Here is an 18,798-nt window from a genome sequence, read left to right on the forward strand (position 1 = left end):
CCTCTTTCTCTCCCTTTCGTTTCCTTCCTGGCCCATTCTTTTTCCCCCTTCCTTCCTTCACTACTTCCCTCCTTTTCTTTCCAACTTTCTTTCCTTCGCTTCTCCTTTGCCTTCCCCTCCTTTCCATTCTTCAGTCACCCCCCCACTTCTTCTTTCTTTCTCCCCTCCTTCCCTCTGTGGCTACATTTGCCCCTTGCCCTTTTTTAAAGTGCATAAAAACGTTGGTTAGGCTTCATTTTGACTCTTTGGTCCCATAATATTTTATGCCACAATTTCTAAATATTAAAGGGTGCTTTAGTTTTTCTCTGCATCTCAACTTTGGCAGTTTTAAATTGTGTGGGCCAGAATTCCCAGAATTCCCCAGGCCAGCATTGCTCATTTCTGGCTGGGGAATTCTGGGACTTGCAGTCCACACACTGGCTTGCCTCAATTCTAAGCATTTCACTGCTGGAGGCCAGGCTGTTGACAAATTACAATTCCTTTATTCAATTTAGATACCGTCCGACTCCAACCGAGAGTTCTTGCATCTACAGAATAAATTTTTCTTCTTTTATGTCAAAAAGCAGTAAAACGTATGAATATGTAAGTGGAAAAACGGGTGAAGCGGAACGAAGGATCTGAGAGAAGAGTTGCACTCGGAAGCAGAGAATAGAACCCAGGGGAACCTTTAGCGTGAGGCGCTTCCGGCCTGTGCATTTAATGCCCATCGTTAAGATGGCGAATCGGAAAGAGCGCCGCCGCTCTAGTCAGGTTCCCCCCCCCCCCGCGCCCCGCCATTCAGAAACGCGCTCTACGCCCTTGGCGCAAGTGGAACCAGACGGCGGCGGCGGCCGGCGGCCAACGTCACTTCCGGCACGCCGAGCCGGTGCGGCCAAGGAAAGTGGGCGGGGCGAAGGCACTTGGCGCAGCTGGAAGCAGCTGGGAGGTCGCGCGGTTGCGGCTGGCCTGGCTTTGTGGGGAGGGGGCGTCTTCTCTCCGCCCCCACCCCAGATTTGAGGCAGTGGGGCCGGAGAGGCAGCCGGGGACTCGGGAGAGCAGGGGAGGGTTAAGGGAACCAGGTATCTGGGGAGGCGAAGAGGGTCCCAGGTGTCCTGGGTGGGGGCAAAGGGGGAAAAGAGCATTTAAGGCTCTCAGGCCCAAGTATAAGGCTGGGGTGGGGGGCGCGAAGGGGTCAGGGGCACAAAGAGGCGGGGCTCCAATGAGAATGGGGGCTCTAAGAGACCCATACGTTGTAAGGGTGGGAGGATGGGGGAGGGTCCCAGACCTCTGAGGATTGGAGGGGGGTGCAGGAGGAGTGGGACGGGAATAGGGTGGGCCGCTTGGAAAGTGGGACAGCAGGGAACTAGGGTAGGGTGGGGGCTCGAGGTAAGCTTCAAGGAGAATTGGGGGGGTCCTAAGGAAGCCAGCTATTGCAAAGGTGGGAGGATGGGGAGGGTCCCAGACCTCTGAGGATTGGGGGGTGCAGGAGTGAAAGTGAGAGCAGGGAAATAGGGGTGGGGGGCTGGAGGTAAGCTTCAAGGAGAAGAGAATGGGGGGTCCTAAGGAAGCCAGCTATTGCAAAGGTGGGAGGATGGGGAGGGTCCCAGACCTCTGAGGATTCGGAGGGGGGGATATGTGTGAAAATGGGGCTGCAGATATAGAGGTGGGGAGGGGGGGGCTCGAGATAGGCTTCAAGGAGAATTTGGGGAGCTCCTAAGAGACCCAGCCGTTGCAAGGGTGGGAGTGGGGAGGATTGGGGTCCTAGAAGGGAAAGCTGGGCAGCAGGGGAATAGGGGTGGGGTATCTGAGGGAGGTGGAGACCCAAGGAGAATGGAGAGGGGGGCTTTAAGGGACCCAGACATTGGAAGGCTGTGAGTAGAGAGGATTTGTCCAGGGCCTGCAGGGTGAGAGCCCCAGACCTCTTGAGGATTATTAGCGGGAGGGGGCGGCAGGGAGAAAGGGGTGGCAGCTTGAAAAGCACCCCAGTTTCTTGTCTCTCTTCCTCTTGCAGCTCCTGCAAAGCTCCCAAGTTGGACAAAAGGAGGGGGCTGCCCTTTCTTCACGCCCCCACAAGGAGATCCAGGGAGGGTGATCCCCCGACTCTCAGCTGCCTCCCAAGCCAGGATCTCCCATAGAACAAGCAGGCATCCTTTGATTTTTGCCGCTGGAGGGGCCAGCCTCCCCGCCCCACCACCTCCCCAAAGGATGTAACACGCCCTCCATGCGGGGGCCAAGAGAGGGGGGCTGCAGTGGTGGTGCGACACCCCCCTCCTCCTCTCTCTCTCTCTCTGCAATCTGCGGGGGGGCGGGCATGATGGCTTCCTAGAAGATGGAGAAGGCCGTGAGCAACCTGAGCTCCATCGTGCCGGCCTCGCGGCTCACGCCGGCCTTCCCGCCCGCGGTCAAGGTGGGCCTGACGACCTTCTACACGGCCTTATACGCCTTGCTTTTCTTCTCGGTTTACGCCCAGCTCTGGCTGGTGCTCCTGTACCGCCACAAAAAGTTCAGCTACCAGACCGTCTTCCTTTTCCTCTGCCTCTTCTGGGCTGCCCTGCGCACCACGCTCTTCTCCTTCTACTTCCGGAACACCCTGAAGGCCAACCACTTGCACCCCTTCTTCTTCTGGCTGCTGTATTGCTGCCCTGTCTGCCTCCAGTTCTTCACCCTGACCCTCATGAATCTCTATTTTGCCCAGGTAAATGCCGTTCTCTGCTCCCAAACACGGGACCCCGTAGGGTTGTGGGTAAACGGCCAGGTGGAGGCAGTGGTCCTTAGGCCTTCTGGGTAAATGCTGACCTAACCACAGGGGAGCTAGGGTCTTAATGGGTGAAGAGGAAACCAAGAAAGAATATATTGTAGCTCAGGGTTGAAATGAGAGGTCCTTGGTGCTCTCCTGAGCTTGGTGGTTTTCTGGCAGGCGTTGCATGACCCAACTAGGGTACATCATCAGTGCTGGAAGGGAGTAGGGATTGTGGAGAGGAGGAGGAAGATGATGATGTGAATGATTATGGGGTCCTTGGTGCTCTCTGAGCTTGGTGGTTTTCTTGCAGACGTTTCATGACTACGGGATGTCATCAGTGCTGGAAGGGAGTAGGGATTGTGGAGAGGAGGAGGAGGAGTATTATTGTGGGGTCCTTGGTATTTTCTGAGCTTGGTAGTTTTCCTGCAGATGCGTTTCGTGACCCAACTATGGGATGTCATCAGTGCTAGAAGGAGTAGGGATTGTGGAGAGGAGGAGGAGGGTATTGTGTGGGGTCCTTGGTATTTTCCTGAGCTTGGTAGTTTTCCTGCAGGCGTTTCATGACCTAACTAGGGAACATCAGTGCTAAAAGGAGTGAGGTTTGTGGAGAGAGAAGAAGATGTGGGGAGGAGGAGATGCAGGAAATGAACTTGGGGGTCTTAGAGGCTCTCTGAGCAGGGTTGTTTTCTTGCAGACATTTCACACAACCCAACTAGGTAACAACATCAGTGCTAGAAGGGAATGGGGTTTGCAAGGAGGAAGAGGAGGATCGTGCCTGTGAGGGTCCTTAGTTCTTTCTGAGCTTGGTGCTTTTCTTGCAGACATTTTATAACCCAACTAGGTAACATCATCAGTGCAAGAAAGCAACCAAGCTCAGAGAGCACCAAGGACTGCTTGCAAAGAGGGTAATTGGATTTGCACTGACCAATCTTCCAGGAATTACATCTTAGTTCTATCTTCACATGCATGTTTTGGGTTAAAAATATCTTAAATATCTATCTATTTTGATCTTATTTCCACTACCTCCAAACCAGTAGTTTCCCGATCTTGGGGACTTTAAAATGTGTGGACTTCAACTCCCAGAATTCCCCAGCCGGAATATTTCCTGATATGCTGGATTCTTTCTGTAGATGAATTTTCTTTAATGGAGTGTTATCTGTTCATTTAGGAATAAAAATCCACAGTACTTATAACCAGCATGTCGATAGTTATCCCAATTCACAGCAAAGGTCTATAAGCTTGTGTTTATGCCTCAAATATAGTGGATGATTAAAAGTAACAAGATTACCTTCCTTTTTTACCTTCCAGAATGCCAATTTAAAAAAAAAAACCACGGGGAAAAAAAACACGCCGTAACAGCACATTCATATTTTGCATTGTTAGCACCTCTGTGTTAAAAAGGGCAAAACTAATGAATTCACAGCCATATCAAAACCACAGGAAGCCTTATCAGTAAATTAAGATAGCAGAATAGCTAGTGGTTTAAAAATGCTTGCTCCGAGTTGCAAATTCCACCCTCCTTTCTCCCTCTCCCTCTCTCTGTGTATATATCCCGTTGGTATCAGTGGCAGCATGCAGAAATGGGCATGTTTTATGGCTGTAAGAGGTTGCAACAACCGAGTTGCTTTAATTGCAGCTGAGTAGCAATTGCAGCATGTTTGATATATGTGGGATCTTGCTACTGAGTGTGTTTATCAAGAGGAGGAAGACTCCCAAACCAGATAAGGAAGAGAAAGAGTGCAAAACGGTTCTGGGTTAGCAGAAATTGTGGTTGGTAGCCCGACTTTCCATAACCTAAGAACAGAATTGATGGACATATATGAGTTGTGCATTTTACACAGTCCCCCAAGGAGCCGTCTTCAAGGTCATTCGGTGGCTTTGGCAATAAATTGGCTCTGTTCCTCCCCTCATTTACGACAGGAAGCTAAGATTTCCCACTCCACCCCAAGCCTTGTAGACTCTTTAGGATGCCTTCTCTTGCCCTAGTTCCCATCATCCCCAGCCACGGGATGGGTTTGGGTGGTAGGGAATGTGAGCTTTTGGAAGCTTGAGAAAACCTGGCCCTTGGAACGCTTTCTGATATAATCTTTATTTACATTGATTGATTGATTGCATCCAGTTTTGTTCACCACATTATAAAAAAGATGTTGAGACTCTAGGAAAAGTGCAGAGAAGAGCAACCAGGATGATTAGGGGACTGGAGGCTAAAACATACGAAGAACTGTTACAGGAACTGGGCCTGGCTAGTCTAGTGAAGAGAAGGACCAGGGGAGACAGGAGAGCAGTCTTCCAATATTTGAGGGGCTGCCCCAGAGAGGAGGAAGGGGTCAAGCTGTTTTCCAAGGCACCTGAAGGCCAGACAAGGAAGAATGGATGGAAACTGAACAAGGAGAGATTCAACCTGGAAATAAGGAAAAACTTTCTGACAGTGAGAACAATCAACAGAAGTTGCCCTCGGAAGTTGTGGGAGCGTCATCACTGGGGGCTTTCAAGAAGAGATTGGATTGCCATTTGTCAGAAATGGTGTAGGGTCTCCCACTTGGGCGGTGGGTTGGACTAGATGACCTACAAGGTCCCTTCCAACTCTGATTATCTGTTATCTGATTGATTGATTAGCCCCTGGGCCATATCAACATGCAGAGTTCCAGAAACAAATTATTACTAAAATTTGATTTTAAAAAGCGATTTAAAATGGAATTGGAATAAAATACCATTTAAAATGAAACTGGAATAAAATAAATATTGAATCGTATCCCACTTCTGGCAAATGCAGGCAGCCCCCGTCCATCAAAATAGAATCAAAGCAGGCTACTGAAAACCCCCTCCACGCCCCCATCCCCAAAATAAAACTAATGGTCAATTTTATTCTCCTTTTCAGGTGGTTTTTAAAGCCAAAGCGAAATATCGTCCTGAACTGATCAAAGGCCTGTGAGTATTCCGTCTTTCTCCAGCGTCTTCGTGGGGTTTTCTTACACAAAACTACAGGTGGTCCTTGACTTAACGACTATTCCTTTCGTGAGTGCTCAGTCACAAAAAGCGACATGAAAACCAGTTTTCACGCTTAAATGACCGTTGCAGGTCACGGGACCAAAATTCAGACACTTGGCAACCGACTCGTGCTTATGATAGTCGCCGTGTCCTGGGGTCCCGCGATTCCCTTTTGCGACCTTTGAGCCAAGTCGATGGGGAACCCAGATTCAGTTCACAACTGGGTTACTAATTTACCAACTGCAGGGGACTCCCTTAATGAACGTGGCAAGAAACGTCGTAAAATGGGACAAAACTGCCATTTGACAACTGTCTCGCTTAGCGGCATAACCTTGGGGGCTCAGTTGTGGTCGTAAGTAGAGGACTACCTGGTATCATAAATGCTATAAGTCACGGGACACAGCCGCTCTTTTTAACATGAGAGGTTTTCTGGCAGCCCTGGGTGGGCACCGCCCCAGATCAGAGATTCCAACAATCGCCCTAATTAAATCATGATTCTCGAGCCAAACTTCAAAAAACTTCAAAGGATTCATTAGAGGCGACGTGCCCTGCCCTGTATGAAGCCAGCTGTGGCATACTGTTCTGACCCAAACCCTTTTCCAATAAAACAAACACGAACCAAAGGGAACAGAAACCTTTTTAATGATTCTTACAAATCCCTGGTTGAAAGGCTGCTGCAAACTAATTAATTTTGATAAGCACAAGCCTCGCCAAAACTGTGCGAGACTGCCAAAAACCACAGATAAGAAATATTTCACAACACAAGAGTCTTCAAATACCAACTTAAGATACACTGCAATGTCCACGAGGCTGAGTTCCAAAACATCTTTGCTTCCTGCAAAGAACGTTCGTTTCACAGCTGCCTTTTATCTTCTTGAGGGAGGGGCTATTACCTTGCAGCCTTACTCCCGAGTCGCTCGTGCTGCTTGCAGCTGTTCTTTCTTACGAGCAGCCCTGCGCACACGCGCACTTGGGCCAGGCTCCTCGGGAACCTCCTCGTCGCTGCTGACAGCCCCCACAATCTCTGAAGGCAGCAATCCACTCCCTAATGGTCCTGGCCCCTCACCTGAGTCCTCGCTCTCCTCAGCCGTCCGCCCCTGCTGCCGGCTAACCACAACACATACGTCATTTACAGTCCCCTGTGAACCCTGTTTCCCCCCTCCCCCCCTGGGGGTCTCATAAACCAGATTCTCCAACTGAGCACGTTCACACGGGCTGGGTGTCATCAATCCCATTCTCCAATTACAGGCTGGCTGTCATCATTCACGGTCTCCAATTCAATATATTCCCGGGCAAAAGCTCTGGTAGTTTTAGTTACAACCTTTTAAAGAGAAGAGTTGGAATGTACTTTCACTTCCCCCCCCCTCCTTTTTTTATTGCAATTACTAAAACAAGCATAGGAACGTTTTATGAGTTGACCTAGAGGGGCTTTGGTTGATCCAGGAGAAAGACGTTTTTGGGGATCTCGTGACTCTCTCCCTCTTTACTCCAAGTTGGGTTGTTTCCTCCCAGGTTGCTGGTGCGAGGGGTGTGCTTCGGGGCCAGCGTCCTCTTCCTGGTGGTGAACGTGGCGTGCGCCGTGCTGGTGCGGGCACGCCAGGTTGAGCCCTGGGCTGTGGTCCTCGCCCGAGTTCTCATCAGCGACTCGCTGTTCGTGCTGGGGGCCGTCTCGCTCGCCCTCTGCCTCTTCCTCGTGGCCCGTGGCTCTCCCTCGACACGCATCTACCTGGAAGCCAAGGTGCGCCCTCTTGTTTCCGCCCTGTTACAGAATATTCTGCTGTTCCATTCCAGTTCATTCCATTTTGTTCTTCATTCCAATGTTAGTATTCGGTTCTCTTCTGTTATTTTCTATTTATTCTATTCAGTTCTGTTCTATATTTTATTCTCTATTCTATTTCTATTCCAAGCCATTCTATTCTATTCTCTATTCTGTTCTTTATTTCTATTCTCTGATCGATATTCTATTTTCTCTTTATTCTATTCAGTTCTATTCTATATTTTATTCTCTATTCTATTTCTATTCCAAGCCATTCTATTCTATTCTCTATTTCTATTCTCTAATCGATATTCTATTTTCTATTTATTCGATTTTTTCTATTCTCTGTTCTATTCTATTTCCATTCTGTTCTTTTCTGTATTTCTATTCTATTTTATTCTGATTTAATATAAATGTGTGGGGTTCTTGACAGTCTCTGAGCTTGGGTGATTTTCTTGCAGACGTTTTATGACCCAGCTAGGTAACAGAATCAGTAGTAGAAGGAAATGGGGTTTTGTGGAGAGGAGGAAGAGGATGGGGGGGAGGAGGAGCAGGAAGAGAACTTGGGGTCTTCGGTGGTTTTCTTGCAGATGTTTCATGACCCAACTAGGTAGTCTCATCAGCGCTAGAAGAGAATGGGGTTTACAGAGAGGAGAAGGGTGACCATGAGTTTTGGGGTCCTTAGTCTCTGTGACCTTGATGGTTTTCTTGCAGATGTTTCATTTCAACCCAGCTAGGTAACACCATCAGTGCTAAAAGGTTTGTGAGGAGGAGCGGAGAAGGAGGAAGACTTTGCACCAAAGAGTCGTCTCCCATGAATAACAAACTGGTTCTTCCTGCTACGTCTTGTTTGGCTGAAAGAGATCTTAAATATCTATTTAAGTGGAGGAGAAGCGGGAGGATTGTGGGATCCTTTGAGGCTCTCTGAATTTGGTTTTGACCCAGCTAGGTTATGTCATCCGTGCTAGTAGAGAGTAGGATTTGCTCTCTCTATACAATCAACGTTTGGTGGCGTGTTCCATCCAGCAGTCTTTATCAGTTTGCGTATTTTATATTTTTCCAGCTTTTAAAATGATTCCCCATTTGCGTTTTCACCCTTCCGGTGCTGGTTGAAGACCGTAACAAAAAATGTATTACGATGCCAGATAACTATAGTTATCTCGCAAAGTATGAATGAATAAAATCATGGTGAAATGATTGTTTAATAGTGATACTAGGGTATATAACTTCTGATTGACAATATGAGATATTATGTAATGTCATTGTAATTGAGACCACGAAATGGATGCACACACAAAAATTGGTAAACCAACCGATACACTGTTTGTATATTTATGAAAGAAAGCTGGATGTTGTTATGTTTTGTCTGTTTTGTTTGTTTTTAAAAATCAATAAAATTGTTTAAAAAAAAAAAAATGTATTACGATGCCCCAGTCAGGCCTCAGGTTTTAATTGGCAATAGCCCATCTGCAAACTGACCTCCTCTCTCCGAAACAGGGCACCACGCTGTGCCAAACGGCAGCCATGGGGGGCACCATCGTCCTGCTCTACGCCAGCCGCGCTTGCTACAACCTAGCTGCCTTGGCGCTCTCATCCCGCACCCGGCTCGACTCCTTCGATTACGACTGGTACAATGTCTCCGACCAGGTGAATCCTTCGGGGGAAGGGAGGCTGAAGAGCACCTGGTGGGGGGAGGGCATCTCCAGCATCATGGACCACAGTCCCCATCCTCCCCCTCCCCTGAGCTAGGAAGCATGGAACAGTTTCCCCCAGGCTCCAAATAGATGAATATTCAAACGTCCGAATTCACACTGTCTTGACTCTGGCCTAGCTGGATGGGTGGTTGGCACGCTTTGTAGCCACTTCTACGCCGGTCCTCGAATTGTGACCGTTAGAGAGCCTGCCCATCATGGTCATAAAGCGAATCACTGACCTGATTTTAAGGCATTTTGACCGTGGAACGCTGCGAACGGATGTAAACGTAGCCCAAAGTAATCTCAAGGCAGGTCCGTCGTAACTTCGAATCTATGCTAAGTGACCAGTCACAAGTCAAAGAATGGGTCAACTAAAAAAAAATACATCTTTGGTCTTTTTAGTTGCCAGCAGGAAGGGAAAGTAGGGCATTCCTTAAATGCTTCAGATAATTGCTAGGCCGCCGAAGCTGTTGGCGCGCAAGATTATTACCGGAGAGCATGATTGACGTCACTTGGCTATGGACGTGTCCCATTGGAGAATATGCATCCAGGGTAAAGGGGGAAATGAATCAGGGTTGCCATCTGGCTGTTTTTCCAGCCAAATTCGAGAAATCTGGCCGTATTTCTATCTGCTTGGCCGTGAAAAAATGATGTCTCCGGCCAAACGGAAATTTGGCCGTACGAAAGTTGCTTGGCCGTGAAATCGGCCAGATGGCAACCCAGCCGCTCTCCTTCCCTCGCGCATGCGCGTCACCATGAGCAAAAGGAGGACAAGCGCGTCCTCTCAGTTCTCCGACACGCCCGCTTCCTCTCAACTCCCGTCACACACCCCTTCGGGACCTTGGCGCCCGGCCACGCCCCCTTCCCGCCTGTGACCCGAGCAGGGGCGGCTCCTCCTCCATCAACACCACACCCATTCCTATTACGGCTCGTTCCAACGCCACGCCCCTCGGCTTCCCCACCCATCCCGAGCTCTCCTTCCCTCGCTCATGCGCGTCACCCTGAGCAAAAGGAGGACAAGCGCATCCTCTGGCGCTCTCCTTCCCTCGCGCATGCGCGTCACCATGAGCAAAAAATAATTTGGCCGTATTTTGACGTGAGTTTGGCCGCAGAGACAAACTGCGATCTGGCAACCCTGAAATGAATGATGTGTCTTAGTGTCAGCTGCACCCAGGTAACGCCAACATGGTCACTCCTAATAAATCATTTTTTTTTTTTTTTTACTCTGGAGATGCGGCTAGAGACTTACGATTTGAATGAGGGTATAAAGATTTGGGAATCAAGGGGTGTGTTTTAACTACCTAGTCTCTCTCTCCCTCCCCCACTTCCAGGCCGACCTAATAACCGATCTTGGGGATCAAGGTTATATCGTCTTTGGACTCATCCTCTTCGTTTGGGAGTTACTACCCACCACGCTGCTGGTGGGCTTTTTCCGGGTGCATCGGCCGGCTCAGGATATGGTGAGCGGGACGTTCGGTGAGGGGGAGGGGAGAGGAATCAAGACTCTGGATCTCGATACCAGGCGCGCGAAAGAGCAGCTCCACGCGTGAAGGTTCAATTAAACCGCTTCATTTCTTAAAATCTTTTCCCAACAAACAAGTCAGCGCCTGGTTAGCGTTAGTACAAGAGCCAAAGAGGTTTGGATTTAGTTCACTTGTGACTACGTAGGGATGCTAGATTGATGCCTCTTTTGGACTCCGCCCCCAGGTTTTACCATTCCTCCTCCTCCTCCTCCAAGAAGTAACCCCTTTTATTGGTTCGTTTGTCTAGTTCAGGGGTCTTCAACCTTGGCAACTTTAAGCCTGGAGGACTTTAAGCCTGGAGGACAAAGCTGGCTGGGGAATTCTGGGAGTTGAAGTCCTCCAGGCTTAAAGTTACCAAGGTTGGAGACCCCTGGTCTAGTTATTCATTGGCTTGCCCATCTTACCGTGTAGCGCCGCGGCGGCCTAGGCGCGGCGCTCTCGCCTCACAATCAAGAGGCTGTGAAGGGACGGGTGTTTTACTTAGCAGGGTGGATTAAAAATCGAGGGTTTTAAAAATAAAATTTTAAAAATGTGCTTTTTTTAAAAAAAAAAATTTAAATCGGATTTTTAAAAATTTAAATCGGATTTTTTTTTATACTTTTATCACGTTTATTTTAATCAAATGCTTTTGCAGTAAAAAAAAATCTATCTAAAGATAGTTTTCTATTTAAGGTAACATTGATAATTTAGTTTATTGAGCATGAAACGGAGCTTAGTTAGGTAGCCTGAGGCTGGCTGTCTATTCTGCAATATTTACTTTTTTTTGGGGTAATCCCATTCCATGAATCCAAGCTGAGGTAACACCACCCTGCATTGATGCATTCAGACAATTTCCCAGTAACAGTGAGATAAATCCTAAAATGAAGTTCAGGAATATTCCTTTTTATCCCATTGTTTTGCAAATCAAACCGTATGATTGCTTGAAGAGAAACGCACCTGTACCACCCTCTTAAGTGTGAGGAGGCAGGGCAAGCGGTCAAAATCGAAGTGAAGCCACCTAAGCAGCTGTCCGAAGACGTCTCCGTAGTCACGTGGCCGGCAGGACTAAACACTGAAGGCGCGTGGAATGCTGTCACCTTCCCACCAAAATGGTCCCTATTTTCCTACTTGCATTTTTTTTACGTGCTTTCGAACTGCTAGGTTGGCAGAAGCTCGGACAAATCACGGGAGCTCACTCCGTTCCGCAGTGCTTAGGGATTCGAACCGCCGAACTGCTGACGTTTTCTGATCGACAAACTCAGCATCTTGGGCCCTGAGCCTGTTCTAAGCAGCTTATAAATGTCATATTAAAGAGCGCCTGTCTTTTCAGACCCGTCCTGGCAGCGCCTGTTAGCGGGCATCCACTCACCTGCTGCCCCGCCATGTTCCTCACCTTGTTGTGTCACTGCTACATACTAAGGGACTGGCACTGTCCCGGTTGCTCTTTAAAAAAAAAACATGACAAGCGGAGTTGATTTCAATCCAAGACTTTTTACTAGGGGTTTAAATCCCGATTTAAGTCGACTTGATTTCAATCCAATCCACCCTGTTAAAGTAGGGGCTAGGAACGTAGATCCGCTGAGTGCGATTGGGGTGCAAATGAAAACAAGCCGGCCAAAGAAGCAAAACCAACCAGCAAGGGGAGGAAAGCTGAAATGGTCTTTTTTTTTCCTTCCGGCAGAGTGCCAGTCGCGTCTTCAACCGGCAGCTGGGTGTCTCCCGTTCTTATTTCTTTGACTATCCTGGGCAGCGCGAAAACGAAGGACTGACTAGCAGGTAAACCTCCTTTTTTAAAAAATCCTTCAAATATCCAGCAAAACCTTCCCGGTAACACGGACACTGGAGAGTGGAGAAAATGAGAGAAAGAGAGAGAAGGGGAAAGGGGGGGAAAGGAGAGAGCGAGAAAGAGAGGAGAGAAGGAGAGAGTGAGAAAGAAAGGAGAGAAAGGGAAAGAGAGGAGAGAAGGAGAGAGAAAGAAGGAGAGAGAAAGGGAGAAGGAGAGAGTGGGAAAAGAGAAAGAAGGAGAGAAAGGGAGAAGGAGAGAGCAGAAAAGAGGAGAGAGAGGAGAGAGAGGAGAGGAGAAAGGCAGAAGAAGAGAGCGGGAAAGAGAGAAGGAGAGCGCAGGAAAAAGGAGAGAAAAAGAAGGGAGCAAGAAAAAAGAGAGGAGAGCAAGAAAGGAGGAGAGAGGGAGAGGGGAGAAAGAAGGAGAAGAGAGAGAGAAAGGAGAGAGAAAGAAGGTGAGAGAGGAGAGAGAAAGAAGGTGAGAAAAGGTGAGAGCGAGAAAAAGGAGGGAAAGAGAAAGAGGGGAAAGAAAGAAAGAGAAAGAAGGTGAGAAAAAGGTGAGAGCGGGAAAGAGGAGAGGAGAGAGAGAGAGAAAGGAAGAAAAAAGAGAAGAGAAAGAAAGAAAGAAAGGAAAGAAAGAGAAAGAAAGAAGGAGAGAAAAAGAAGGTGAGAGCGGGAAAGAGGAGAGAGAAAGGGAGAAGAGAGAAAGAGAGGAAGAGGGGAGAGAAAGAGAAGGAGAGAGCGGGGAAAAGGAGAGAGAAAGAAAAGAGAAGGAGAAAAGGAGTGAGAAAAAGGAGAGAGGAGCAAGAAAGGAGAAGAAGAGGGAGAGGGGAGAAAGAAGGAGAAAGGAGAAGAGAGAAAGGAGAGAAGGTGAAAGAGAAGGAGAGGGAAGAAGGTGAGAAAAGATGAGAGCAAGAAAAAGGAGAGGGAGAGAGAAGGAGGGGAGAGAAAGAAAGGAGAGAGAGAAAGAAGGTGAGAGTGGGAAAGAGGAGAGAGAGAGAGAGAGAGAGAAAGACACACACACACACACAAGGAAAGAGAGCGAGGAGGGAGAAGGAAAAACTTCCCGCCCTTTCTGTCTGAATCTCTCACCCCTCTGGTTCGTGTCTCCTCTCCTCCTCCTTTTGCAGCCTGACCGGACGAACCCACGGCAGCGGGAGCTACTACGGCTCCATCAACCGCAGCGGCGGGGGGGAGCAGGACTGGTTTGGGGGCCACCCGCCCACCGCCCCCCTTCTCTTCTCACAGGCGGCCGTCTCCGGCAGCCACCATCATCACAGCCTTTACTCCACCCCGCAGAACTGAGGCACGGGACAGGACGGCCTCCCCATCTCCCCCACCCACCTCCCATTACTCACCTCCCCCCCACGAGATGCTGCTGAAAATGCCCCCCCTCCGTGTGTAAATGAGTGCCAGGTTGTTGTTTTTTTGGGGGGCGAGAGGGGACCGAACCGGCATGCAAACAGGGTACTAGAGCCACATGACCCCCATCTTCCCCCCTCCTTTCATCCCCCCTCTTTCCCTGAATTTTAGCCCCCAAAACCTCATTCCATCCTTTAATTCCAGGGCTGGCTGGTGATTTTTTTTTTTTTTTTTTTGCTGGAACCTCGAGTCCCCCCCCGTTTTTTCCCCCTCCCACCTCCCCCCTGAAATGTCCCTTAAATATTTAACCCCTAGGATATTTGAGAACACTAGCACTTTATTAAAATGACATGGCGAGGGGAGCGAGGGAGGGGGGGACGCGTTTTTATCTTCGATGTTGTTGGGAACAGATTCTGTGAAATGGGTAGAGGGTCACTTTTCCTCTTCCCTCTCCCTCTCCCTTCTTTCCCCCCCTCCCCATAAAGCCGGTAGCTGCCGTATAATTCGGAATAAGCTTCTGTGTTCCTCCGCTAGACAACTTCCGCCGTTATTGGTGCTATATGATCGCTTGCTCCTTCCAATAAATGGATTTTGTGTTAGCGACAGGAGGCCTCGCCCGTTTTTTCCCCCCCATACTTGTGTGTGTGTGTGTGTGTGTGTTTTCTTAAGTTTTCGCGGGTACTTACATGTATGGTATTCAGTTTTGTTCAGGGGATTTTCCCACGTCATTATAGTTCTGCTTTTAAAGTTGTACTTTTGGGGGAGGAAAATAAGAAAACAAAAATTGTGTCTCTGCCTACCAGCCTCCATCGGTATTCATCTGGCTAGTGTCCTGTCAGAGTGTGAGTGCGTTGAGGGCTGTTTGGAAACTGAAAGAGTCTTTACTGCGTGAGCAAGAAGGAGACAGCAAGGAGCCTGAGCAGTGAGGAGGGCTAGTCTGAGAGAGGAATGGCTCAAAGTCAAGCAATTGGTTTTCATGTTTAAGACAGAACTAGAACTCAACATCTAGTGAGTTCTTGCTGGATGGGGGATTCTGGGAGTTGAAGTCCACCCATCCTAAACCATGCTGGATGGGGAATTCTGGGAGTTGAAGTCCACCCATCCTGAAGCATGCTGGATGGGGAATTCTGGGAGTTGAAGTCCACCCATCCTAAACCATGCTGGATGGGGAATTCTGGGAGTTGAAGTCCACCCATCTTAAAGCGTGCTAAGTAGGGAATTCTGGGAGTTGAAGTCCACCCATCCTGAAGCATGCTGGATGGGGAATTCTGGGAGTTGAAGTCCACCCATCCTAAACCATGCTGGATGGGGGAATTCTGGGAGTTGAAGTCCACCCATCTTAAAGCGTGCTAAGTAGGGAATTCTGGGAGTTGAAGCCCACCCATCCTGAAGCATGCTGGATGGGGAATTCTGGGAGTTGAAGTCCACCCATCTTAAGCGTGCTAAGTAGGGAATTCTGGGAGTTGAAGCCCACCTATCCTGAAGCATGCTGGATGGGGGATTCTGGGAGTTGAAGTCCACCCATCCTAAACCATGCTGGATGGGGAATTCTGGGAGTTGAAGTCCACCCATCCTGAAGCATGCTGGATGGGGATTCTGGGAGTTGAAGTCCACCCATCTTAAAGCGTGCTAAGTAGGGAATTCTGGGAGTTGAAGCCCACCCATCCTGAAGCATGCTGGATGGGGAATTCTGGGAGTTGAAGTCCACCCATCTTAAAGCGTGCTAAGTAGGGAATTCTGGGAGTTGAAGCCCACCCATCCTGAAGCATGCTGGATGGGGGAATTCTGGGAGTTGAAGTCCACCCATCTTAAAGCGTGCTAAGTAGGGAATTCTGGGAGTTGAAGCCCACCCATCCTGAAGCATGGTGGATGGGGGAATTCTGGGAGTTGAAAGCTACCAAGGTTGAGTAACCCTGATCCAGCTAAATTGTAATACACACTCCTGTAGCATTGGGAAACTGTCATGAAATAAAGATGGGAGGAAGATTTATACAATCAATTTAGAAGCAGCTTATTCCTCACTTGGAATCCAGATGAAGTCAAAGCTGTCAACAGGCCATTGAAAACTCTGCTTGGGCACCCCAAATTTGTACCCTGTGAAGTTTGAGGGGTGTCTGGGACAGGATAATTCATGGTCTGGATTTAACTTCAGAATCATGCCTGATTGACAGATTGTTTGATGCAGCTACGGGTATCATCAAGTGGTTGACATATCTTGGCCACCCCATCAATAGATTTTTCTCCCAGTGAGGATTCCCAATCCAGCCATAAGGATACAAAATTGGGAATTGCTTCTCTGCAAAGAACCCTGCGAGGCAGGTCACTCGAATCCCAGGCCTGCAAGAAGAAACAATTTGACATTTCTGGGTTGTTTTGTTTTCCTACCTGCCTCTTTAAGCTTTGAGCCAATCTTATTTAAGTGCGGATGAATGTCGCTGAATTAATTAAAATGCAGATGGCTCCCTGACGGAGATCTACTTCTTCAGAGAAAAAGAGATTTTTTTTCTCAAGCTGATACGCCGCCGGTCTAATTCCATCTAGCTGGTAAGCAGTGATTAGCCTCTTTTCAGCATTTCATATCTAAAGGTAATAAAAATCACGCAATAAAAAGTCTTAAGTAGAGTTAGCAAACTTAATGCGTATCAAGCCTAGCTAGTGCAAAATGGGGCTACTGTAAAACTTGGCTGCAAGTTGCAAAGGATGATAGACAAGCCAAGATTCAACTACAGTTTCAATTGTGGCTGCAATTCAACCATGTCCAGTTCTTCTGTTGTGCAACCTGGTTGCAGAGGGTCAACAGATTTGCACCGATGTGTTAACAGGTCAAAAAGCTGTTCAAAGTAAAGGCTCTTATACACATGGTGCCAGTCCACATTAAGAGCAGCGGGGGGGCTGCCAGAATAAGCCCAAAGTTTACTGTTTACTTACTTTTAAGCCTCTAGTCCACCTCAAGGGCAGTAAATATGGCAGAGCTGCAGAATAACGTAAGGAGCCAAAAGTGTATTGCTTACTTACTTCAAGCCTCTAGTCCTACACAAGACACTAGTCCACATGGAGGGCAGCAAATATGGCAGGAGCTGCAGAATAAAGAGCCATTGAAGGAGCCAAAAGTTTCCAGTTAACTTTTATCATAGCCCATGGAAGGGTCAGGGACTGGCTCTTGGTTGTGGCCTTGATTGACACCGAATATGAACCCTACTTGGCCCAGTTTGCAACTGGACCGACCCATCAGATAGGTGGAATGTCTACAGGGATCGCTAAATTCCTTGGGAGTTTGGGGGAGGCTTTTTGGGGGGAGACTCTACTACTTTCAAACCAAATTAGACTCCCTACCATGGCACTAACCCCATCCTTGCCCCCTCCTGGATCAAAGCATTTGGCTGTACGTATGTTCCTTGGGGCAGGAACTGCAGCTGGCTTTTGAGTAACAAAAATGGGTTTCTTCGCTCCTCCGAATCTGCCCGTTTAATTCCGTTCCTTGATTCCTCATTTAAACGGCTGGACTTTCTGGACAACACGACGCAAGATAGCCTGGTGCAGTTGGGGGTTGGCAGATCCCCCTAGTTTGGTGGAGATTTTGGAAGGAAAAAAAGGGGGAGAATCTTCCCAGCAGGTTTTGCCATCTTTTGCCCCAGATCATCCAGGAAACTTTGCCCGGATGCCAGCATGGTTGAACAGCCGGGTCAGGCTGCTGCTTTGGAGTTTCCGAGTTCCTTATTCTTGTTTTTGTTTTCTTTCAAGCCACTAATGTCAAAAATATATATTTGTTGGGGGTTCCCTTCTCTTCCCCTTCTCTTTCCAATTCTCTTTTCTTTCCCTCTCCTTTTTCCTTCCTCCCTTTTCTTTTCTTTTTTCTTTCCTTTTCCTCCTTCCTTCCCCTTTTATCTCCTTCCCTTCCTTCCTTTTTCTTTCTTTTTCCTTCCTTCCTGCTTTCTTTCTTTCTTTCCTCCCTCCCTTCTTTCATTCCTCCCATCCTTGTCCATAACACTCATTCTGGACCTCTGCAGGTTCACTGACAGCTGCTGGATGCCAAGCATGTCCAAATGTGCCTCCCTCCCTCCTTCTTTTCTCTTTCCTTTTTCCCTCCATCCCATTTTTCCTTTCTTCCTCCCTCCCTCCCTCTTTTCTCTTTCCTTTTTCCCTCCATCCCGTTTTTCCTTTCTTCCTCCCTCCCTCCCTCTTTTCTCTTTCCTTTTTCCCTCCATCCCGTTTTTCCTTTCTTCCTCCCTCCCTCCCTCTTTTCTCTTTTTCCCTCCATCCCGTTTTTCCTTTCTTCCTCCCTCCCTCCCTCTTTTCTCTCTCCTTTTTCCCCTCCATCCCGTTTTTCCTTTCTTCCTCCCTCCCTCTTTTCTCTTTCCTTTTTCCCTCCATCCCGTTTTTCCTTTCTTCCTCCCTCTTTTCCTTTGTCTTCCTTTCTTCTCTGCTCCTTTCCTTTCCTCTCTCTCTCTCTTCCCTCTCCCTCTCTGCATTTTATGCAAATCCAGCTCCCTTAGAAGTCCATCCCTCCACAGAACGAAATGGTTGTGTGAACGCATCCTTTTTTCCTTCTCTTCTTCTTCTTCTTTTTCTTCTTCTTCTTTTTTTGGAAAAAGGTGGGGGATTTTTTTTAATAGCTGGGACAAAATCCACCCTGCCTTTCCGGCCGCTCAAGAGACCGACCTGGCCTTTCCAGCCCCATCCTCTGTGCTTCGCCCACCTTCCTGACGTTTCCTGCCCACTCACCCCCAATCAACACCCACACACACACACACCCCACACACAAAAGGGCTTGTGGGCATCCCTTGTTCCACACCAGATTCTCCCTGCAAAATCCTTCTGCCGTTTTCCTAATCTTCCTTCTATGACTCTCCCTCCCTCCCCAAAAAAAACCCCCACCTCATCCCAAGTTGAGGAAGGGGCTGAGGAAAACCCCTTGGGGGGTGGGTGGGTGGGGGCCCCAGAATACACCCTACATCCGTTGTATAGTTGTGTGGCTTTCTGCTGGTTTTCCCCATG

General features: G+C 48.4%; 1 protein-coding gene across 2 annotated transcripts; it reads left to right on the top strand.

Annotated features, from left to right (window-relative positions):
* Positions 1 to 872: 872 nt before the first annotated feature.
* GPR137 (G protein-coupled receptor 137) lies at positions 873 to 14,406 on the top strand. 2 transcript variants are annotated; one of them, XM_087943183.1, is made up of 8 exons: positions 873 to 1,058; positions 1,991 to 2,386; positions 5,598 to 5,647; positions 7,220 to 7,445; positions 8,961 to 9,110; positions 10,489 to 10,617; positions 12,341 to 12,435; positions 13,572 to 14,406. In XM_087943183.1, the coding sequence occupies exons 2-8, from the start codon at positions 2,309 to 2,311 to the stop codon at positions 13,744 to 13,746; spliced, it is 903 nt and encodes a 300-aa protein (XP_087799309.1). In that variant the 5' UTR covers positions 873 to 1,058; positions 1,991 to 2,308; the 3' UTR covers positions 13,747 to 14,406. The 2 variants fall into 2 exon arrangements, with proteins under 2 accessions (XP_087799309.1, XP_087799308.1); XM_087943182.1 differs by having other exon boundaries at positions 883 to 1,058; positions 1,991 to 2,674.
* Positions 14,407 to 18,798: the final 4,392 nt, after the last annotated feature.

Source organism: Notechis scutatus, chromosome 14 (assembly GCF_049901735.1).
Source record: "Notechis scutatus isolate UNSWTSFEM ecotype Mainland chromosome 14, rNotScu1.2, whole genome shotgun sequence".
NCBI lineage: Eukaryota > Metazoa > Chordata > Lepidosauria > Squamata > Elapidae > Notechis > Notechis scutatus.